The sequence below is a fragment of the Clarias gariepinus genome, chromosome 9, assembly GCF_024256425.1.
Source record: "Clarias gariepinus isolate MV-2021 ecotype Netherlands chromosome 9, CGAR_prim_01v2, whole genome shotgun sequence".
NCBI lineage: Eukaryota > Metazoa > Chordata > Actinopteri > Siluriformes > Clariidae > Clarias > Clarias gariepinus.
The window spans coordinates 15,684,565-15,707,049 of NC_071108.1; the positions used below are offsets into that span (position 1 = coordinate 15,684,565).

The 22,485-nt window shown below is 35.5% G+C and overlaps 1 protein-coding gene across 2 annotated transcripts in view; it reads right to left on the reverse strand.

The window, feature by feature from the left end:
- cpne5a (copine Va) overlaps window positions 1–22,485 on the reverse strand; it is a 96,235-nt gene that overhangs the window by 17,511 nt on the left and 56,239 nt on the right. For both annotated transcript variants that reach the window (XM_053503915.1, XM_053503914.1), the window contains exons 8-12: window positions 21,612–21,675; window positions 15,863–15,966; window positions 15,385–15,489; window positions 6,800–6,841; window positions 6,607–6,682 (exon numbers count right to left, since the gene is read on the reverse strand). In XM_053503915.1, the coding sequence (XP_053359890.1) occupies window positions 6,607–6,682; window positions 6,800–6,841; window positions 15,385–15,489; window positions 15,863–15,966; window positions 21,612–21,675 (391 nt within the window). The remainder of the gene's footprint in view (window positions 1–6,606; window positions 6,683–6,799; window positions 6,842–15,384; window positions 15,490–15,862; window positions 15,967–21,611; window positions 21,676–22,485) is intronic.

Genomic DNA, 22,485 nt, shown 5'->3' on the forward strand with positions numbered 1-22,485 from the left:
CGCCCCACAGGGATAATACTGTAGTACACATACTACACATACTGTCTCATTTCCCATCCTTATGAACGAACTTTCCAAAACACAAATTTTGATTTTCTCAACCCTCAGTGTTACTTCCTGCTTGCTTTCTTATGACTTTTGTCTTATTTCAGATAAGCTGGAAACATGTACCAGATCTCTAGTGTGTAATAGGCCCTGAGTAATTTAAAATTATAAACACATTTCCTAACACCTGCAAAACAATAAGCTAATTTAGTTCCTAATAGGGTCTAAAGATGATTATATCTTTCCCATCAGCTAGCATGTCCAATTTGTGTAGCTGCTTAATTTTATATTTTGGGGAATTTTAGCCTTAAAATTGAAACACTTTTCATTGAATCATTTTACACCCAAAATGGTATTTACTAAGCCCAAAAGCCACTTTAGCAACTTTATTTGTGTGTGCAAATTAACATTTGTAAGCATATTTTTAAGTTTGTGAAAAGGTCATTCCTGTTAGTCGTTATTTAACACTTAGACTGTAGCTCTTAACAACGCAAAACCTTGTATAAATTATGCCTTAGTAAAATAATCTAAAGGAAATGTAAAACAATATATTAATATTTATTTATAAGATAATTTTTACCTATTTTAATCCTTTAAAATTTTCACTGACACAAATTATAAGCATAATAAACACTTATTTACACTCTTTTATTTATTTATAAACAACCCTAACCCGCTAGGATGAAAAAGATATGTTCCTTTTTCCACCTTGCAGTGGTAGATACAAAGGTGGACAGAAGATACTACTAAGCAATCTTACAAAAGAGGAGGGGGTGTCTTTTGAGCTATCCCTAGAGCCAAATGCTAGATATGTTAGCAGGAAAGCAATGTGGCCTTGAATTACAGAGCTCCAGGGAGCTGGAGGCGCTAAAGGCTGGCAAATAACAAATTCATTTCATAGTATATCTGTAGTACATATGAAAGTATATATAAGTTGCATTTTCAATCCAGTGGTACCCATTTCATTGGCCCTGAAGGATATAATCCCTGCATCAAGTTTGGCAGCCGCAGCAATAGCAACAAATCACTGTGCATGTTAACAAAGTAGGGGAAAAAAGTTTGTTTGGTTTATGTGCCATTGTTGGAGCTCAGTAAAACATTCTTTACAAGCTGTCATTGATACCTAAACAGGTTTGTAGTGCACAGGCCCAAGAGGCGTTAAATTATCTCTTCCTTCTGTGTGAGAGAAGATCAAAACATGTGATGCAACAGATTGCACTAAGGTTTTGATCTGCTCCAGAACATTATTTCTATGAAACTGGATTGCAAAGGCTGCATCACAGGATGGAGGATGTGCCCAAACCACATTGTTGCTGCTCCAGCAACCCAAAATAAAAAAAGGTAGTTTTGTGCCAGATCGGTGCATCATCAATCTTCTATAGTATGAATTACAGAAGTCCACCATCAGTAAAATCAACAAGTTGACGGTAGAAAGGCTCTCTCTGGCACTAGGCTTGTGGAGCTTAATTTAAACAGACCAGTGGCTATTAATCACACTGTCGGTACTATATCATTTACAGTTTTTATCAGTCAACGATAAACTTCGAAAACTTCTAGACATACGCAAGTTGGTTTTACTGAATGTGAAAGTGCAGGTGTTATAAGAAGGTGGGCAAAATAAATACTCTTAAAAAGAAATTTAGATCTAAGAGATTTAGTCTACATTTAAATTTTAATAAGTGACACTCCATATGTAATGCATACCAGACGTTAAATGAGTTGTAAACAATCATTAGCTTACAACCATCTATAGTTGGTCGTAAGCATAGAGAGGAAAAATACAGTCTGAATAAGTTTAGCCCTGAAAAGAAGCAAAAACGAGTCCTTACTGGAACCAGAAGATTCAAGCCCATATCTTATCCACACTGCATTAAAGCCCAGTGAAATTTTGCATCGATTTAAAAATTCTAAAATTTTTCTAAAAATTCTTTTGACCAATAAGGCATTAAATGGTCTAACGCCATGGTACCTGAGTGAACTAGTAAGATCCACAATGCCTACTCAGTCAAAGTGTGAAGGCTGCTTGTTGGTACCTAGTATTATATCATCTACAGTGGGGGAAGAGCTTTTTCTTACAAAGCCCCAAAGTTATGGAATAGCCTTTAATTAATGTTGGGGAAAGAGACACAGACTCTGTGTTTAAGCCAAGTCTGAAAACTTTTTTATTTATTTTTTTTTTTTTGAAGAAAGAACTGTTTTAATTCTGTCTTTCAGGACTGTTTGTTGACATGAATTCTTTTGTCATGCAGAGCTGCTGACCTTGATTACAGCTCATTCATTTGAAACAAATACATCAGTTCTCCCAACAAAGAAATTCAACAGATTAAAGAGGAATTTTGGGGTATTTTCTAAAGCCTCAGATGGCAACAACACAGTGAATACTTTTTAATTACACTCTTTTACATGAAGTAATTATTCTGTACAGAGCCAAATTTTCTTTCCATCCATCTTCAGTGAGTACTTTTACAGTGTTACAAGGTTATAGTGAATTTGGAGCCTATTGCAGAAACACCTAGAGGCAATTTAACTTAGCCCATCCACCTAGCAGCAATTTGTGGAAAAGAGGAGAAACTAGAGAACCTTCGAAGAAACCTACAGGGAGAACTTGCAAAACATAGTAACCCAAGCTCAAGATCACAGGAGGGAATACCACACAGTGCACCACCTAGTCATCTTTATAATTAAAATTAATTAGTATTCAAATGGCATATGAGCTGTATTAATGCTGTTCACAGCAGGTACATGGTCTAACATGAGAGGCTTTATTTAATAAGACCTTCATTTAAATACCTCTTTAGCCCCAAGCTTTTTGACAGTGCTGTGGTTTTTCCATTTCTGCTTTACGAGCCTTGTTGTAGGGTTAAAAAAATGGTCTTTCCTTGTACTTTTTTCTCCCTTACTACACTTTATGGTGATGATGATAATGATGATGATGATGAGGATGATTAGTGGAAGTAGTAAAATTAGTAGTATTGGAGGATTTCTTTTGTTATTATTGTTCAATTTATCACTGTAGATCTATATTCCGTCTGCTAACAAAGTAACATTATTACTGTATGTAATTCTAATCTCAATGTGTATATTTAAATAAAATCAATAAAAATGGAAGACTCAGATTTTCTGGGCATTAAAAAGGAATCCGCTACATACTGTATACTATATTGAAAACAACATGAACAGTTTGACAACAGAATAAGATAACCGAGATATTTTTGCAGTTTTGAGAAAAAAAATATTAAAACACAGCAATAAGTAAATTGCAATTTGATAGAGAATAGTTTATGCATATATTTTTGGCATCAGAACAGTGATAAATATTAACATAGAATATAAGCAAAATAGCTACACATTATGTCAGAATTGTTTTTCATATTCGTGTGAATTGTTGGAGTTTGCAAAATGCTATAACTTCATCCGTCACAGTTTTGTCACAATGGAAATATTAACCCCCAGTTGCATTTGTGTCCATGTACATACTGTATAGAATTTATTATCAATACTAGTGTTGTTTAAGTTTTAATTAGAAAAAAAATAATACTTTGACTGTGTTATTGTATTGAGTCAGTACAGCCAGCTGAAACAAAAAGAAAAGTGCTGAGTTTTGTTGCACGCAAACGTTTCTAAATTACTAAGATTGTTGAAGATAATGAGAAACATTCTAAACAATACAAAAAGTTCAGTTAACGGCATCATTAGCCTCGTCTTCTACTAGTTTCTACATTTCACTGTAATAGCTTTGTAATGATATTATATGCTGTTTGCACAAAATCCAAAAATGAAGTCCTATCATGATGTTACGTGATGTATACCTTAAGTCTATTAATGCTGGGGTAACTGCAGTGGCCATAACAAAATGTACATGTCATGTTTCGTGGATTAAACATTCTCCAAAGCTGATTTTTCTTTTGGCTACAACTACCTGTCGGGGCAAAGAACACCCAAACTTAAAAACATCTGGGGTTTTCTGCCCAAAATTTCCATGTGATAAATTTTACACAATTGTTCTTTGCTAGGCGGCACGGTGTTGTAGTTATTAGCACTGCCGCCTTGCACCTCTAGGTTCCGGGTTCGATTCCCATCTAGGCTCGATTCCCATCTCTGTGTGCAAGGACTTTGCATGTTCTCCCTGTGCTTGGTGGGTTTCTCCTGGGTACTCTGGTTTCCTCCCACAGTCCTAATATATGAAGGTTAGGCTATTTTGGCATTTCCACATTGCCCGGAGTGTGTGTATGTGTGTGCCCTGCGGTGGATTGGCACCCTATCCAGGGTGTACCCAGACTCGTGCCCTAAGCTTCCTGGGATAGGCCCCAAAACTCCCTACTGTATGACCCTGAATACAGGATTAAGAGATATAGACAGTGAGTTAGTGTTCTTTGCTAACTTTTTTCAATTTATTTTACTGTAAACACAAATTAGTGCTCATTAATTAGATACCGTACAATATCCCAAAATGGGACTCAAACTCTCGACCCTGAACAGGTCAAAGTGCTAACCACTACGCCACCCTGCCCCCCACCGCGGTATATTAATAAATGTAATGTTTGTCATGTCAGTGATACAGCAGTGCTGGTTCAACTAACCTTGTTTACATACACACATACTGTACCACACAAAGTATACCTCGATATAAAAAATCCCAGTGGAACAACATCAGTCATGGATTGACCTCTAAAGGCAGCCAATGTCCAAAGAAGAGCTTTAGAATGTCCTGGAAGATCACTTATAGAAATTACAAAAAAGCTTGAGAGAAGATAGTTCAGGCTTTGTTGAATAATAAAAGTTAATCATACCAAATATTGATTTTAAAGCTTGTTAGAACTGTACACTTGCCACTGATTGCATTGCCACTGTGTTTGAGCTATTTCTCATGACTACATTATAAACACAAGAAAGGCTCAAGACTTTTTCACAATGCTATGTATATGAATTTTCACTAGAGTTGCAGTGGACAAATTCAGAACCAAGGTCAGACAAAAGGGGTAGATTGTGTGTGTGTGTGTGCGTGTGTGCGTGTGAGCATAGGAATATATGCCTGTTTTGACCTTGTGAGGACATTTGGCTGATTGGTCCCTGCAAGGAAAGTAGATAAATTTCCTTGAAAAAAAACTAAGCAGTTAACTAAAAAAATGTGTATTTGTCAGACACGATAAGTACAATGAGAGTACTAATAAGCTAAAAGACAAAAAGTGGAGTATATTAGGTCTGAACTAACCACATAAGAATTATTTTTTTTAAACTGCTAACAAACACACTGCTAGTACTACAGCACTATGGACTTATACAGTATGTGGACCATTATTAATCTCATTGACATAAAATGCATTCAGTGACAACACATTTCATTTTTTCTCACTCACTTACCACCAGCATCTCTGATGATATTAGGGCTACTATTATTTGTCTTCTATCAAATTCTAAATTCTGGTCTTTCCATGATGAGAGGCTGGACTAAGGGGGCTGCCAGATACTCAATGATGGCACCTACGATGGAAATATTGCAGCAAACCTAAAGATAAGACTTGGCAGGCTGCAAGTGCACATGAATGAATTGCAATTTACAGAAGTCTGTAGAACTTATGTATGCCAACATTTGTAATAGAAGAGTTTTGTTTTTCATAATTCCTGTTGAGTTTTTTGAGGCCTGTCAAAAGATCATTTCCTTCCACCTTATTCCCCTTAGAGAAATGATTTGCCTCATTAAGATGGAAGGTATACAATTACAACTATGGATATGGTTAAATTATGTTTATGCCAAGAGAGAATACAGTGTGACGTTGTAGGTGTGAGGTCAATTGACACGTGTCCCAATTTAGAGGACCACTTTGACTAGCAATGTATATATCAACAAGTGTAATACAGTATGTTTTATTTCTGTTTGTTTATTTTGATATTACGGTATTGTTAATGCTGTTTTATGCCTTATTCTGTGCCTTCATGTTGTGTTGGCATTTTGGAATTGCATTAGAAGTCCATATTTGAAAATCATGCAGAAATAAAGCATGTTGAGAAATGTTGCAGCATTTTTTAATCATTCTTTAAATAAAAATATAGTTTAAAAATGCATCTTGTAAGTCTGCATGTTCTTAGCGATGTTAGGTAATTCTGTTCTAAGTGACACAGTGATCTTGTTGAGAGACATCATTACCCTGGGTTATGGAAGAATGTAATGATTTTGAGACATGTGCAGTGCAATATAATATGTTAATTTGCAAGCTCAGTGCATTTTGCATGAAAGAGCTGTGTTGAGTTTTTAAGGTGTATTTAAAATTAAGAAATGGTATAACCAACGGGTTAAAAAAAAATTAAGTAAAATTTGCTTCAAAAAATTGCTCATACAAGTTAAAATGTAAAATATCTCCTCAGTGAGAGGCTGCCCTGGGTGATAATGGCAGAAATGCCCCTGTGAATTTGGCTGAGCAGGACATCTGTGTTTCCCAGTGAGTTAAGGATGACAGCAGGGCACATGAGGGTTTTTCATGGTAACTGAGCAGCAGCTGACTTTCGTTTATCAGATGATTTAATACCTCCGTTAAATAGTGAATAATTCATAATTCTACTGACCTCATAAACATTAAACTGGCTCTGGCCCCGTGACAGCTCCCGGTAGCTAGTGGTAAATTCTCCAATGAAGTCATGGCTGGAAGGCAAGAAACAAAAGAGTATAATAGCTTCATATGTCAAACGGTACTTTAGTTTCATTTGTTCTTCAATTTTAGACATTTAACCTAAATAGTATTCAAGATGGGGAACCTACCTGCCATCTCTGTCCCAATCATATATTTCCACCTTAATGGACCTGGAAGATACACGGCACAGGTTTTAAGAAAGAGAATCAGATAATAGGAACATCATGTATTTGTGTCATTATCTGCTTTTCAGTCACTTCTATAACTAGGCATGTATTAGGCTGCAAACAAATCCACACAGCCTTTCTAAATAATAATAGGCAGTGTCAGAGATTTTAATCCAACAAGCTATTTAGTATGGCAGTGTGCAGATCTGATCTTGCCCTAAAACCAGCCAATCATATCCCATGAGGGAGAATGCAATTCAGAATTGCACAGCAATGAGCTGGAATCAGTGCCTGGCATGAAACATGGTTTAATCACATTTCATCATTTATTATTATTACACTTTGAATAATTAATCTCATTCTTTTCACAAAACACTATTTTTGCCAATTACTGTACACAGAGACACTCTAGATTTGTAACCTTGCTACTACAGATGAGTAATAATCAAACGTGCAGTTTAGTGTCAAACAAACCAATCACATCATGATTTGCAAAAATCATGTTTACTTGCAAATTCCCATGAATTGCAGAACAACACAAAAACAAGTGGAGAGAGAAATGCTGCTACATCCTGTCTGTCAAGGCATGTTAAACTCTTTGAAGAAGCTGCTCAAAATAACCTCAGGGAGTGTGAGGAGAGTCAGCAATATTTAAAAATTAACAGAGCATTTCTGAAGTGAGATGTTAGCAGCCTGAACCGGGAAAATCGTGAGGTTGTTTATACTTTCTGGAGAGACTTAACGCCTGTGATTAACAGGAACATTGTACAGTAGGTTGTATGCATACACACATACATGCACACACATACACACATTCAGTAACTTAATGGCTTAAGAAGGGATGCATCAATAGGAAAAACTAAAGGTATCAAAATTCAAACATAATAATTCAACACAACATAATGGCTTAAGGAAGGACACAATGCCCCAGGCATTCAGGAGGCAGTAGGCAGTATTCATCACGAGGCTATTTAACATAACTTAATATTATAGGCATTGATAGAACATTTAACACATCTTAATATCATAAGGAAGGACACAGTGGTGCATTTGGTAACCATGTAGGCATCAAAATACTACACTGCATCCTGCAGACATAAGCAATAAGACAGATTTACAGGGTGTTAACCACTGTGTAAATGTCTTGCTGGAAGACGCATTGGCATCAGTGCACAGAATAATATGACAGCCAATCAATTCATGTACATCAAAGCTCTTTAGAGTAACTTAAGCATGAAACCGGACGATTAAACATTTCGAATTAGTGGGTCAGGGTCAATCCGAAGCCAATTCCAGGATCCCTGGATGTGAGAAGTGGATTCCTGCTTATTGAGACACACACACACGTAAATTCCATAAACAATTCAGCATTACCAATCCACAGAATAGTATATATTTTAAGAAGAAAGGACTAACATAAGGGAAACTTTAATGGACATGGGAAAGACCACAACATATAGACAATACAAGTCAGGATCAAACTGGGGACCTAACCACCTAATGAAATAATCGTCCCACCATAATTTAAAAAATACATTAATATAACCAAGCAAAGCATTTGAACAAAAAGGTCAAAATCTGTTGTCCTGCCAGTTGTGTTTAAAAGAGGGAAGGCTTTCCTGCAATAACCTTTGCTGGGTGAATAAAGAAAAATACCTCCATTTTAAAAAATGACAATTGTCAAGCTATTGAAAATTTTCAAGATTCAAGGGGATACTGCCAGCAGCCAAAAACCACCTTCAAAATCCAACCAGTCAGCCACTGATCAACTGATAGCACAAGATTGAGAGAACTCAGACTTCTGCAAGATCACACTTCTTCAGCCTCAGTGAGTCAATGGCCAAGCAGGAAATCATGATCACCTCGAAATCAAGAAAGTAATCATAAAAAAAAAAATAACTTTTATGCTGTAGGAAATTCTTGAAATCGGGTAAAAATTTATAGTTCATTGTATGCCTTAGGATAAATTTAACTCAGATTGCACTCACTCACTCACTTCTCTTCTATACCGCTTCATTCTGTATTCAGGGTCGTGGGAGCCTGAATGCTAGAAGATTTAGGGCATGAGGTAGAATACACCCAGGACAGGATGCCAATCTATCACAGGGCACACACATACACACACTCATTCACACACTATGGTCAATTTGGGAATGCCATTTAGCCTAACCTGCATATATTTAGACTGTGGGAGGAAAACCGGAGTACTGTACCCGGAGGAAACCCACCAAGCACGGGGAGAACATGCAAACTCCATGCACACAGAGATGGGAATCTAGCCTGGCCGGGAAACAACCAAATATAGTCCAAATAGTTATACTGTAGCTGTCTCTTTGCTAAATAATTCTACATTCATGTTTTATCTAAGAGGTTTTTCATTTGAAGTTTGAGCAGTAGGTGTACTGTAAGTGTTTGAATACTCCCAGAGACTTCTGAAAGTGGTTAGAAAAAAATATCAAGCAAAATGTAAATTAATACAGAATTCTATGAGGCTCTGTTTAATTATTTGATAGCACTGTTATGATGCTGTTTACAGCTGGTGACATTTGCTGCTGCACTGTTCTGCGCTTTAGTACATCTCTACCCCTTTTGTGGCAGTAGCTGTTTGATTTATAGCTGTAATATATTCTTCTGTGTGTGTGTGTGTGTGTGTGTGTGTGTGTGTGTGTGTGTGTGTGTGTGTAAAACAGCACTATCTTCCAGCTCTGAGTTAATGCCTATGTTCTACTATTTCATTCATGTTGGTTTTTGTGCTAATGGAAATTTTACAGGGCTCGGTAATCTGTGGTTATGAACAAACATTTGCAGGTCCAGTATATGCGCAATCTTGGCACAATTACAAATGGAACTCTAGAGAGTTTGTGTGTAAATGCTACTCCAACAATTCCATCTGCTACTGTAGGACAGAAGGTGTAGATGATTCTAGATATTAGAATCCTCACTTCATTATTTAGATACACAAGATTTGGCTACTATTCTGTATAAACTTGGCACAAACATTCCCTTGGACATTGATCATGCTGACTATTAATATCATCAACAATGTCAAATTAAATTAAACTTCACACCATGATCTATTCTGTAGTTAAGTGCATATACTCTCTCTCTCTCTCTCTCTCTCTATATATATATATATATATATATATATATATATATAAATATATATATATATCCAGTACTGGGCAAAAGTCTTAGGCACCATATTATATGCTGAACCAATTTTGTTATGTATGTTTAGCATGTATGCATAATTTAGTATTTCCATATATAACTTAAAAATTAATAAATAAATGACATTACATGAGAATATATGCATGGCTGTAAAGCATGGCAGTTTTCAGATGGAAACAAAAAAACATTTTTTTTTTTTATTTTTTTTTTCTACGCTCCTGGGATTTGCATGAAAATCAAAAAGAAGTGAGTGTGACAAAGTATTCTCCAGCAAGCTCAATAAAAGCTAACTATTTTACCCATAGTACTGTGCAAATGTCTTGGGCACATACAAAAATATGGCACAAGCAAAAGATGCTTTTGAAAACATTTCTGCATAAAATAAACTTCTATAAAGAGCAATAAAGAGTAATAAAATAAAGTCAATATTTGGAGCTAAAAAATTAGGAGTTTTAGACAAAGATTTGTGCAGTTTTATAAGAAAATAATTGTTAGGTTTTACTGAGCATGCTGGAGAATATGAGTTCTTCTGATAACTTTGTCACACTCGCTCCTTTCTATTATTAATACTGTCTATGGATACATTATTTAGACACCATAAAAATACTACCAGCTGTACTTAAGGATATTTTTTGCCCATATCCAACATTAGTGTATCAGCATGGGTTATTTGACTCTGTTGGACTAATAACTGTGTTATCATTAGCAGTCTTCGTTCATCCTTATCACCCTCCAGATATGTTCAGGGGTTTCTTCTTTCAATCATGTAGTTAGGGCTAACAGAGTGAACAGTGTTAATCCTATTATGCGGATATCCAAATGATGCCACAGGCAGCCGTGGTCAAAAACCTAATTTGGGAGCAAAATTAGCCATGGAATGATAGCACTCAGTAAATATATACAAACCCACCCTTCCCCCATAGACATACAAAAAAATACAGTACTGCTATTGTTTATTCAATATAAATTTTGCCTTTAAACAACTTACAGTTACTCATTTATATGTTTTATATATATATATATATATATATATATATATATATATATATCAATTTTGACTAACTTCTCCATGCCACTGGGGCTCACACAGCCCCAAAACATCCACCACCATGCTTGGTTTACATTTATCGTAAACATAGCATTTATGGTTGTGACTATAAAGTTTTGGTTCTCATGACTTCAAATGACCCTGGTCCAGAAGCTGTGAGGCTTGTCCAGGTGCCGTATTGCAAACAGGCCTTTCTGTGGCATGGAAGCAGTAACAGCTTTCTCCTGGCAACTCGACCATGCAGGTCATTTGTGTTCAAGTACCTCCTTATTGTGCTCCTTAAAACTTTACCACCAGTTTTTTTCCAGAGCAGTCTATACTGTATTTCTCTTGAAGTTTTTGTGGGTTTTTCTTTACGTCCCGTACAATTCTTCTGATAGTAGTGGATGAAATCTTTCTTGGGCTACCTGACCATGACTTAGTATGAGTTTAAACAATACTGTCTGCCTTTGCCTTTTTATATCCTTCTCCTTTTTATAAAGCTCAACTACTGTATTATGCAGGTCCATTGGCAGTTCTTATGTCTTCCCCATGGTGCAGTATCCAGCCAAGTAAGGGCAACACCTCACTAATTACAATTACAATGAGTCACAGGTGTGAAAAGTTTCCTTCAATAGCCATTTAAACCTTTATGCATCAACCTGTGTGTTTATAATGTGGCCAAACATTCAAGGATATTTAAAGTTTAGATCAGGGTTGTCTGGGTGATTTCAGGTATCATTTGTTTTTAAAAAGGAGTCATGCAACTATGTAATAATTAATGGTTTACATCTCTATACTTTAATAAGAAAAAATAATTTTGCATTATCAGTCATATTTTAAATAATCGGCAATTGAAAAATGTATTTCAGGGTATGCAAAATTTTGAGCAAAACTGTATTAAATGTGGTTTCTATAAAGGTAACGTTTAAGGTATTTTCCCCAGTGAATTATCATTTATTTTCCATTAGGTAAAGGGGGAATGTGAACAATTCAGCAAATTACTGAAATAATTGTAGTAGCATCGCCATAAGATAATTTAATTTCTATAAAGTATAAAATACTATAAGCTGTCCTATGAGCTATCAAATAATATGGAAAATGCTTTTTATGAACTATGCTGACTGGATCAGTATGTCCGAATGCTAATTTAATCTTCACGTGCACTATGACATAAAAGTGACATATAAGTGACCAAAATGTGTTTGATGATTACAGAATTTAAACCTTATCTGTTAATATAAGGCAGGTGTTATGCTTTACAATATATCCATTCTGCTGTGCTTTGCAGTAAAATCTCTGAAGACCACAGTGACATGCTACTTTCTGTAGTTCATGAGTGTAGGAAAAAATGAAGGAAAAAAAAAAAAAAAACTTTTTTATGACAGCGACATACTGTACAGTGCATCTCTGTGAAATTTACATCTCGAAAAATTTTAAAATCATGAAATAATTGAAACTCATACTGTATATTGTCCATTAAGAATTACAATTGTAAATTTATATTTATATCGTAATTTATGTTATAATTTATATTGTAGATTACAATTACATGTGATGTGAAATTAAGACACACCATCTCAAAACATTAGAATATTTAAATCTGATTTTAAGTAAATTAGTATTTATACAGAATAAATATTGTGTATTTCTTGATTTAGTTCAGTACAAGCATAAAAAACCTGCTGATTTGAAAGTTGTCCAGAATATTCATCATCACCCTCTACAAGAATGGTAAACCACAGAAGGTACTTCTATTGAAACATATTCATGGGACATTGACTGAGAGGGAAACATGTTGTAGGAAAAAGTGCACAAGCAACAGGGGTGTCTTAAGAAGTTTGTCAAATATCAGCGATTCAAGAACTTCAAAAGGAGTGGAGTGAGGCTGGTCTCAGTGCATTAAGAGCCACCATGCACAGGCATGTTCTTAAAATGGCTACAACTGCTGCGTTATTAGTGTCAAGCCAATGTTGTGGCATTATGCAATGTCACAACATTCATTTCCATCCAGAGTTGCATTCATTTTTCTCCAAGATCTTCCATTAAGATCTTGGAGATGGGATAGTTGGACCACTGTGTAAAGCGATCTCCCAAAGATTTTTAGTAAGGTTAAGGTCTTAACTCTGTGGTGGCCTATCCATGTGTGAAAATATTGTCTCATGCTTCCTGAACCACTTTTTACAATTTGACTCCAATCAATCCTGGAATAATCATTTTGGAATATGCTCATAGCATCAGAGAAGAAAACATCTATTAATGGAAAAACCTGGTCATTCAGGATATTAAGGTAGTCATTTTTGGGCACATAATATTACTGAACCTAGACCCGGCCAACATAGCAACCCCAGATCATACCACTAACCCCACAGGCTTTAATGAGAGGCACTAGGCATGATGGATCTATCACTATTCCGCTCTCTTCTTACCCTGCTGCACCCATCATTTTCTCTGAACTCTTTGTATTGAGTTCTCATTGTATTGTGCATGTGGAAATGTGCTTACTATCAATATTAATCATAGCTGTGAGTTCTACTATTGTTTCTTTTGCAATTTGATTTCACTAAGCCTTTAAGTGGTCTCCCATTACATTCATTCAGTATGTTTTTCCGACCACATTTCTTTCACAAAGATGATGGTTCACCACAATCCTTTCATGTGTTAATAATGCTTTTTGCAGTTCTTAACCTAATTTTAGTAGTTTCAGCTCCTTAGTTATTTTCTTTGCTTGATGCAGTACAATAATTTGACCCTTCTGAAACAGAGTAAGATCTTTGCCACGACCATAGGATATGTCATCTCACATGGTTGAAAAGCTATTTGCTGCATCAGTTAGGGTTAAATAACTTGCCAGCTGAATCATATTAATCAAGCAGTAATTATCCAGTGGGAGGCTCTTAACTATTTACTTAGTTATTGCAGGTGGTGCTAAAAATCACTTGTTAAATATTTGAAAAATGTTGATTTGTGTACTGCTCTAAATTTAGTTTAGTTTAGTTGCACTGCTGTAAATGCAAAATGAAAAAACAGTATATATATATATATATATATATATATATATATATATACACTGCAACAAATTTTTAAAAAATTATAAAAAGAATTAAGTGCACATACTCTCTTTAAATAACTTCAGCTAACATACAAATTAATAATATTTAGTGACAATCATTACCCCAGTTTGTTTCTTAAGGTTGAAGGGAGGCTGTTACAGTACATTTTTTTTTAGTGCATACAATATGGGTGAAAATATATGATTTAACAAGTTATGTCTTTGTAATTCTTGACAGTCTTTTAGCCATTCAGGGTGATTTTTCTTTTGATTGATTTTCCTTTTTGTATTACAGTACATGGCACAGTAACTTCTTTTGTGTGGTGCCTGTACTCCACTACTCTCATAGATTACAAAATATGATGCTGTAGTGCTATGGTTAAATTAATATTGTTACTTTATTTATTTATTACGTTTGACATTATTGGGGCCATAATTGTTTGTTTGGTCAATTATTTCTTAATGATTTCTTAATGAGTTCAATGATAATCATTATTAGTTTATATTTGTTCATACATCATAAGTCTTCATAGCAAACATTAGTTTAAATGGTTTAAATGACAATATATCAATAATGTATGTCACCATACTGTATGCATCGTCATGTTTTGATCTCTGACTCTCTTTACTCAGTGAAATGTTTACTGCTGTTTACAGTTGCATGCCAAATTGTCACTGTGTCCCTTATGGAAAACTAAGATAAATAAGCTGTGCTCAAGTTCATTCTGGTGTGAGGGGCACGGAACCTTATTAGCTGTTAAATATCTTTCAATTTTTTTTACTGTTTGGGTACCGTATATAAGAATCCTACATTACAACCTTCAGAGCAGGAGGTAGATGTGTGGATTAGCATTTATACAAAGACACAAACATGGGATGGAAAGCCAAATAGGGATTATGAGTCAGGTATCTCTGACAGTATTGGACAACACACAACTGCCAGGGTATCTGCCAGGTTTAACTAAATCACAACTCCATAGAAATCCTTTTTTTCTTTTTTTGTCTGAATCCAATGTTTCTCTCATTTAATGGCAGATGCAGCCGGCTCAGTTAGTCAGAGGTGCATCAACAGCGTGATTGTTATTTGTAACAATCAATCAAAAGAGACCAGCTTTTCTCTGCTTGAAGCTGCATAATATCTTCCCTTTACTGTATTAGATACAATAACACTTGCAAATCATTGCTGCCTGGGGCACAGGCAATTGAGGAACATCATACTACCGAAATAATACACACTAGGCTTTCTTGTTGGTTGGAGAAAAAAAAGGGCTTTTGAGTGGCACTGTGTGTGCATACCTATCATGGTCTCCATTGCAGAGGGCTCTCACAGGGATGCTGAAAGGTTTCCATACAGGGTTGAGTGTGTTTTTCATCACCTCAGTCTTATGGCAAATAGTGAACCTGAATATAGAATAAAAACAAAGATGAACTAACAACTCCAGTTAATGGTCTAGTTATACATAACACACACACACACACACACACACACACACACACACACGTGTGTGCATATATATATATATATATATATATATATATATATATATATATATATATATATATATATATATATTTATATACACACGCATACTGCGTAAAAACAGGCTTATAATAACACTGTGATTCTTTAAGATTAACTAGTCTTGGTACATTTAGGAAGTAAGTTCTGTACACTGTAGGTAATATACTGAATAATATATTTAAAAACAATCACTTAGCTGTTCAACATACTGACGTGTTAAAACTCAGAGTGTACGTGAACTAACTAACTCACGTTCCGTCCTCATTACTCCGGTAGAACACCATAAAAGGATCTGAGCGACCAAAGAAGTCTTTCTTGTCCAGCTTATTGGCACAGAATTGCATAGTGACACAGTCCTGGGGGATGTTGAGAAAGAGGAAGCAAGATGTTGTAAATCCAATCGGATTATAGTTATCGCCTGCTTGCTTTGCCACAGAGAATCAGCTTGTGTAGACAGAAAAAAAAGATAATTAAATTAAAACCAGACCTTGTGCATGACAATTTTCTTCATAGTTTCACATGAAATAATATTTAGGGTATCCAGCAAAGACCTATTAATAAAATCTGTGTAAAAGGAAAAAGAAAAAGAAAACTACAGTATGTATATACAGTATCTGTGTGTACTGTATGTGGAATGCTTTTAAAGGCAATAATAATGCATTAGTACGGTGTTACTGGGAGTGACGCAATTTACAAAGTATTTGCATGTTTTATTCTCATCAGTGGACAATAAAAGTGCTGTGAGTCAATTTAACTGTCAAACCTTTCCATACTCTGGAGGTGCCATTAAAGCATATGATTAGATTGAGGTCTGGAGCGGAAGAATGGGGCAGGGTGGGCAGTGAAAAGATAGAAGGATAGAGAGAAATCAATGAGTGAAAAGAAGCATTTAAAAAAAGGCAGCGGGAAGATAAATGAAAGCGAGGTATAGCACTGCCCGCCAAATGTCTGAGCTAAATGACAGTTTCACGGGTGTTTAAAGAGACTGTAAGAATTCAGTACACTTCACTAGGCAAGATAACTAGTATTTTGGCAGTTGCTACTCACTTAACAGGGTGTAGCTGCCATATAATGACTTTGAGATTGGCAGCGGTTTGAAGCTGCACTTGACTGAGTGTGTGTTTTGTGCATGTGTATCCATTTGGAGTGACGATAAAATAGGTTAAAGATGGGCTGCATCAAATGTGGAAAAAGTGTGTGTATATGTGTGTGTGTGTTGGGGGGGGGGGCACTAATTACATACTTATGTGTAATATTTCAACACTGCAATTCCACTCAGTGCTATCAAAGTGGTGCATTGTTATACCACTTTAAATATACCAAACAAATTTTGATTAAAAAAAAAACTTGTAATACAATAAAAAATTTAAATACCATTTTCTCGATTATGCACCATGATGAACTTTGTGCCACCAGACCCACATACACCAATCACCCATAACATTAAAACCTTAAAACATTATGTCTAATATTGTATAAAGTAGGTTTCCCTTGTGCCACCTGGGCAGCTCTGACCACTCAAGCCATGACTCTATGCTACTGTATGGTGCCTGTCACCAGGACATTAGTAGGAGTTCCTTTGGGTGCTGTGGGTTTCATGAGTAATCAAACGTATTGAGATCTGAAGAATTAACAGGCAAGATAAACATCCTTGAACTTTTTTCCATGTTAAGCCCCTATGCAGCAAGCTGTAATGCACTGGGTGTTCTGATACCTTTCTATCATAACCATAACTTTATCAGCAATAACTTTCTTCAGCAAACCTTTTTCACAGCAATTTGTGCCACATTAACTATTTTTGTGGGATTAAATCAAACAGTCTAGCCTCCATTCCCCACAGGCGTAAATGAGCCTTACCCCAGTATGCTGTTACCAGTTTACTGCTACATAATTAATAATCAGTGTTAATGCTATGTGGTGTTAATGTAATGGGTGATTAGTGTATACCTGCACACTCCTGCCATCTGTATTTCCTCTGGCTAATGGAATACAATTAGCACAGCAAAGGTCATCATCATTAGTTATAATATTAAAGCCTCAAATAAATATCCGGCAAGACTTGACAGAATATGTGCTTCATAACCACAGAAAGACTACAGTATGTCTGATGTTAAAGCTTTAAGATTGGGAGGAAAGAGATTTGTTCTGACACTGTGAACTGAATAATGGCTTAAATCAGTGAGACCAAGCATTTTAATGCAAACTTTATGCATTATGTATGTTAGCTTTTTTCTAAAGCATGCATTTTTAGTTTGCTAGGGGAAAAAAAGGAATACATTTTAGCACCCAGAGAACCAAAAAACTTTGCCTTATAAACCCACCTTTTTTGTCCTAACAATCATAAAAAGCAGAAAGCCTACAAAACCTGTGTTGTAGAGTGCTCTGAATCTGTGTGTTACTGATCCCTGGTGGACTATACTGTTCTCCCAGCTGCAGAGTTTTATTGAATGTCATAACACTGGTGTGGCAGTAAACTTAATGAGACAACAGGGAGAAACTAAACTTACTTTCTAGAACATTCTAAAAGAGAAAATCTTTCTTCTTATTATTTGGCCTAAGACAATCTGGGTTTCCGGCACTTTTCCAGTGTGATCACAGACAACTTGGGATTTGTTGGAAAGCTATGCTCATGACTGAAGACAAAGAGTAAAGCGAGGCCTTACAGTACCTAAATTACAGGAGACAAATGAACATATCCTCAGTAATCTTATCTTGATCTTTGTCATGTCAAGTCTGTTTGTGTTTAGAGAAAAATTCCACAAATACAATAGCCAAATCCTCAGCAAACTAGTTTATCCCAGGATATATCCCAGAATTCTCAGTCAGTTCATGCACTATAGTGACGGGTCATTCACGAACGATTCGTTCTTTTTGAACAAGTCTTTAACATAACTCAGAAAAACGAGTAGTCTCAAAGAGTGATTATTTCATTTTTACTGGGTGCGCATGCGCAAAGCATCTCAAAACCTCCATAGATTATGTACAGGAAACAGAAATGAGTAGTTACCTTTGAGTCTTTTGGAGAACGAATGACTCAGACTAGAAGACTCATGAGAAGAACCGTTCAATTCTGTTTCCTGTGTAATGCACTGCATAGCGTATATGAGAGTCAAGTGACAAAAGAATGAATGATTCAGACCAATTCAGGTAAACTGCTCATTCTGTTTATAATAATATGTCCTTAGCTGCATTGTAATATTTTTTATTTATTCAAATATTTGTAAATGTGCTGGGGGTCTTTTTATTGGAAACATTTTATTTTATTTCTGATCAAAAGAACGAAATGAACTAAATGACTCAAAAAAAGATTCGCTAATTTTGATGAACAAGATTCAAAGAACTGAGTCACTAAAATGATCCAAACTTCCCATCACTAATGCTGTACCACATATCACCTTACCAGTGAAAAGTGACTGAACAAATCTGCCTGTTTACAGTATCAGTAAGTCTTCCAAGTTCCCTTTAGTTCATGGCTCTTCAGTCTATTTGTCTCTCCTATTTAAGCGATTTGTGCTGCATAACAGAGGGAAAAGTGTTTGGGCTATATGGATGGTGCTTATTAAGAAAAATTGTAGCCTAGGGCATGAAACTATAGCAGGTGCAAACTGGTATAGGATTTCAGATCTCTTACTCTGGGAAAATGCTGAAAAAGAAAAATGGCTGGGATGTGTAGAATCTGCCATGGTTTCCCCATTCTCTTTTTTATACTGGAAGAATGCAGGTCAGTGAGGATCAGGAGCTGACAGCCAATCTTTTTTTTTTTTGCTTGTTTGTTTGTTTTTGTTTTTCTGCACTACTGCTGCTCTATAGCTTGCATGAGAATAAAGTTGCAGAGATGAACCAGGTAAAAATGGAAGACATGAGTACTGATTCTATTATAGCTCTGTAAAAAAAAGTACAAGGACTTTTTAGCTGTTGCAGAAAGTGCAGGCATTGCTTAGGGATTTTGTGTTGGAAATGTTCTAACAGCAGGAGTGTTCTGACATCTGAGATGTTAGTTCTATACGAACATGAGGAATCTGCTTCCTTTTGAAACCGAAAATTATCTCCACAGTTTTTGTGCTATCAGATGACTCACTTCTGTCCAATATATGGACTAATCATTGATAGATATCAGCCCCTCGAGGTTGGAGCCATCTGCAAAATGGATGAGCTTGATGGAGTCATTTTCAGAAGTACAGATGTTGGTGTCCAGTGAGTAAAGAAGAGATGAAAGGAGGCAATATTTTGACGCTCCATTGTTGATGTGGAATGGGTCTGAAAACTGGTTACGCATCCTAACATAATGTTACAGAAGAGGAAATCGATATACCAGTTATATTAATAATCCAAGATAATGGCAGTCTGCGTTAGTTTATCAAACAGTAGATTAGGACTGATGCTATTTAAGACCAATGTTTGTGCACTTTAAAACAAAAACCTTGTGATACTGTACAATCCTAGCCTATATCTTTCCCCTTTGGTCAACCTAAAGGAAACAGGGGGCCATAGGCTTACAATTTGGGGTACACTGCAGAGCCCAGGTTTATGTATATTTATACCTTTCCATAGAAGCCCTAGAAGTTCCTAGAATGACTCCCAGAAAGCCAGCTACTTGAATTTCATATTCCTAAACTTGTTAGAACAGAGGCATTGATGATACTGTATTTCAAGGTCATTGCTATCAGTGGAAACTAATCTCTAAGTGTCTGGATGTAAAAATGGAACTGGAAGAGTCACACCAACTGCAGAGCACCCATTTCTCTTGAGTACTGTATTTGGTTGATATTTTGTCAGTCAAATTGGCTGCTCTTTGTCTCACAATTTAAACCCACTTATCAGTGAGAAATTACATCAGAGCCTATAATTTGTGAGTCCAATGTGTCGGTGTTATAAGCTGGGACAATGAACAAATAATAGCTCAAACATATAATAAGCAACCAGCGCTTTCATCATGCTCTGCCACCACCAGTCATCTAAATTGGTTGTAACAATTTAGGCAACTACTTGTTGTGAAGGTCCACGATATTAATTCTGATAGCTTGTAAAAAAAAAAAAATAATTATTTATATCTTGTGATAGGAATCATTATTTTATCTCTACTCAGACATCATGAGAAACTGCAACCAACATAAAGCCTCAATCAAATAAAATTCTTATGTCTTATACTCATGATTTGCATTTCTCTTCATTTCTGTTTCACCAGAACTATTTTTCATCACATTGTTATACTAGAGCAATTTTAGCATTTCATAATGAACCGCTTATCGTTCCATCTGGTGTTGTTCAGTGTGACTCTATCAAATAGCAATTACAGTAGATGTAGGAAATGCATAAGCCATTATACTAAATAATCTCTCCAGTAATTCTAGCTGCTTACTCATCCTTATCAGAAATCTTGGAAGCAAGATCTAAAGCAAAAAAAAAAAAAAAAAAAACTTCAAAGTTCTCTAAAGCCCTACAGGTCTGCCAGGATGTCTTAGGGTTCTAAGTTTGTCCAGGCTTTGAAATTGACTTTAGATACAAAGATGCACTTGTTCTGACCAAAGAGGAATGCTGACATATCGTGAATGATCCTATACGGCCTGAAAAAGACTTTTGATCAAAGCTTTATGGCAAAAAGCAAAACTGAAAACTGCTGTGCTAATCACTTTGTTAATTACTTTATTGTCATCTGTTGAAAATACAATAGTTACTTGAGTGGCTTCTGTTCGTCTCAAAAAAGCGCTTAGATATGGAATGTTTTGATGTAGCTAAAGTAACAATAGTTACTTTGTGTGTGCGTGTGTGTGTGTGTGTGTGTGTGTGTTTAAATAACTATACTGTTTTTTGTTTTGTTTTTTTGCCTTTAAGTGAGGAAAAGGAAATGGCTTCAGTTATATGTTCAATCTTTATTAAAATGAGAAAGTTGAGTACTACAGTAAAAATCTAATCTGGCTATTGTGAAATTTACTTAAAGAGAGACAAATTATGTTTAGCAGAATTTAGTCCATTACAGTATTTACATAAGTAGCATACTTACCCTACAGTTTCCCAGTTCCTCTGCTGTTAAAATAATGGTGCCACATTTCTTCCCTGGAATGCCCCTAAAAACAAGCCAAATAGTCTACATATCAGGCAACCACATATTCTTAAGCATGACAATGTGAAGAAATTATTAAAGTTAATATTTTAATAATTTTAAAATATATATTTTTTATAATAATAAAAAAATATTTAATCATATTTTAACAGATAATATTATAGTAATCATGTACACATTTATTAATAAATCAACAGTAATGTAAATACTGCAGCACAATATCAGATCCCAGGTAAAGATGCATTATTATAAAGTTAACATTCATTTAAAAAAAACACCTCCCTATGGGGGATACATATATATTTTTTATCCTGACAAATGGATCATACCATACTACAAAGAATTTGAAACGAAGTAATCAAGATGTTATTAAATGTTATCTTCCAGCTTTAATTCGAGGCATTTACTAAAACTATTAGGGTAATTCATCATCTTACTGGATAAAGTTAACCTATTTGCTTACAATCTAACCAAGAAGCCTGAACATTCCACCCCATGAGCCATAGAAAAGGAAGTTATAAAGAGGGGAGTTATCACAAGAGCTATCATAGCGTTGAACCAATACTTTGCTTTTGCTGAACAGTCATTGTCAAAGAATACATTAACAAGCACGTACAAACATTCAGCTTTCAGCCTCAGTATAAGCAAATCAGTTTGAATCCTGAACCTAAAATCATTAACTTGCACTGTAGCTAAACATAAACCACAAACACGTCTCAATAAGTTGATAAATGAGGTTCTGTGATACTGAATTAATTTACAGTTTCAATCTGATGGGACACCAAAACCTTGAATGATGAAACCATTTGAAATG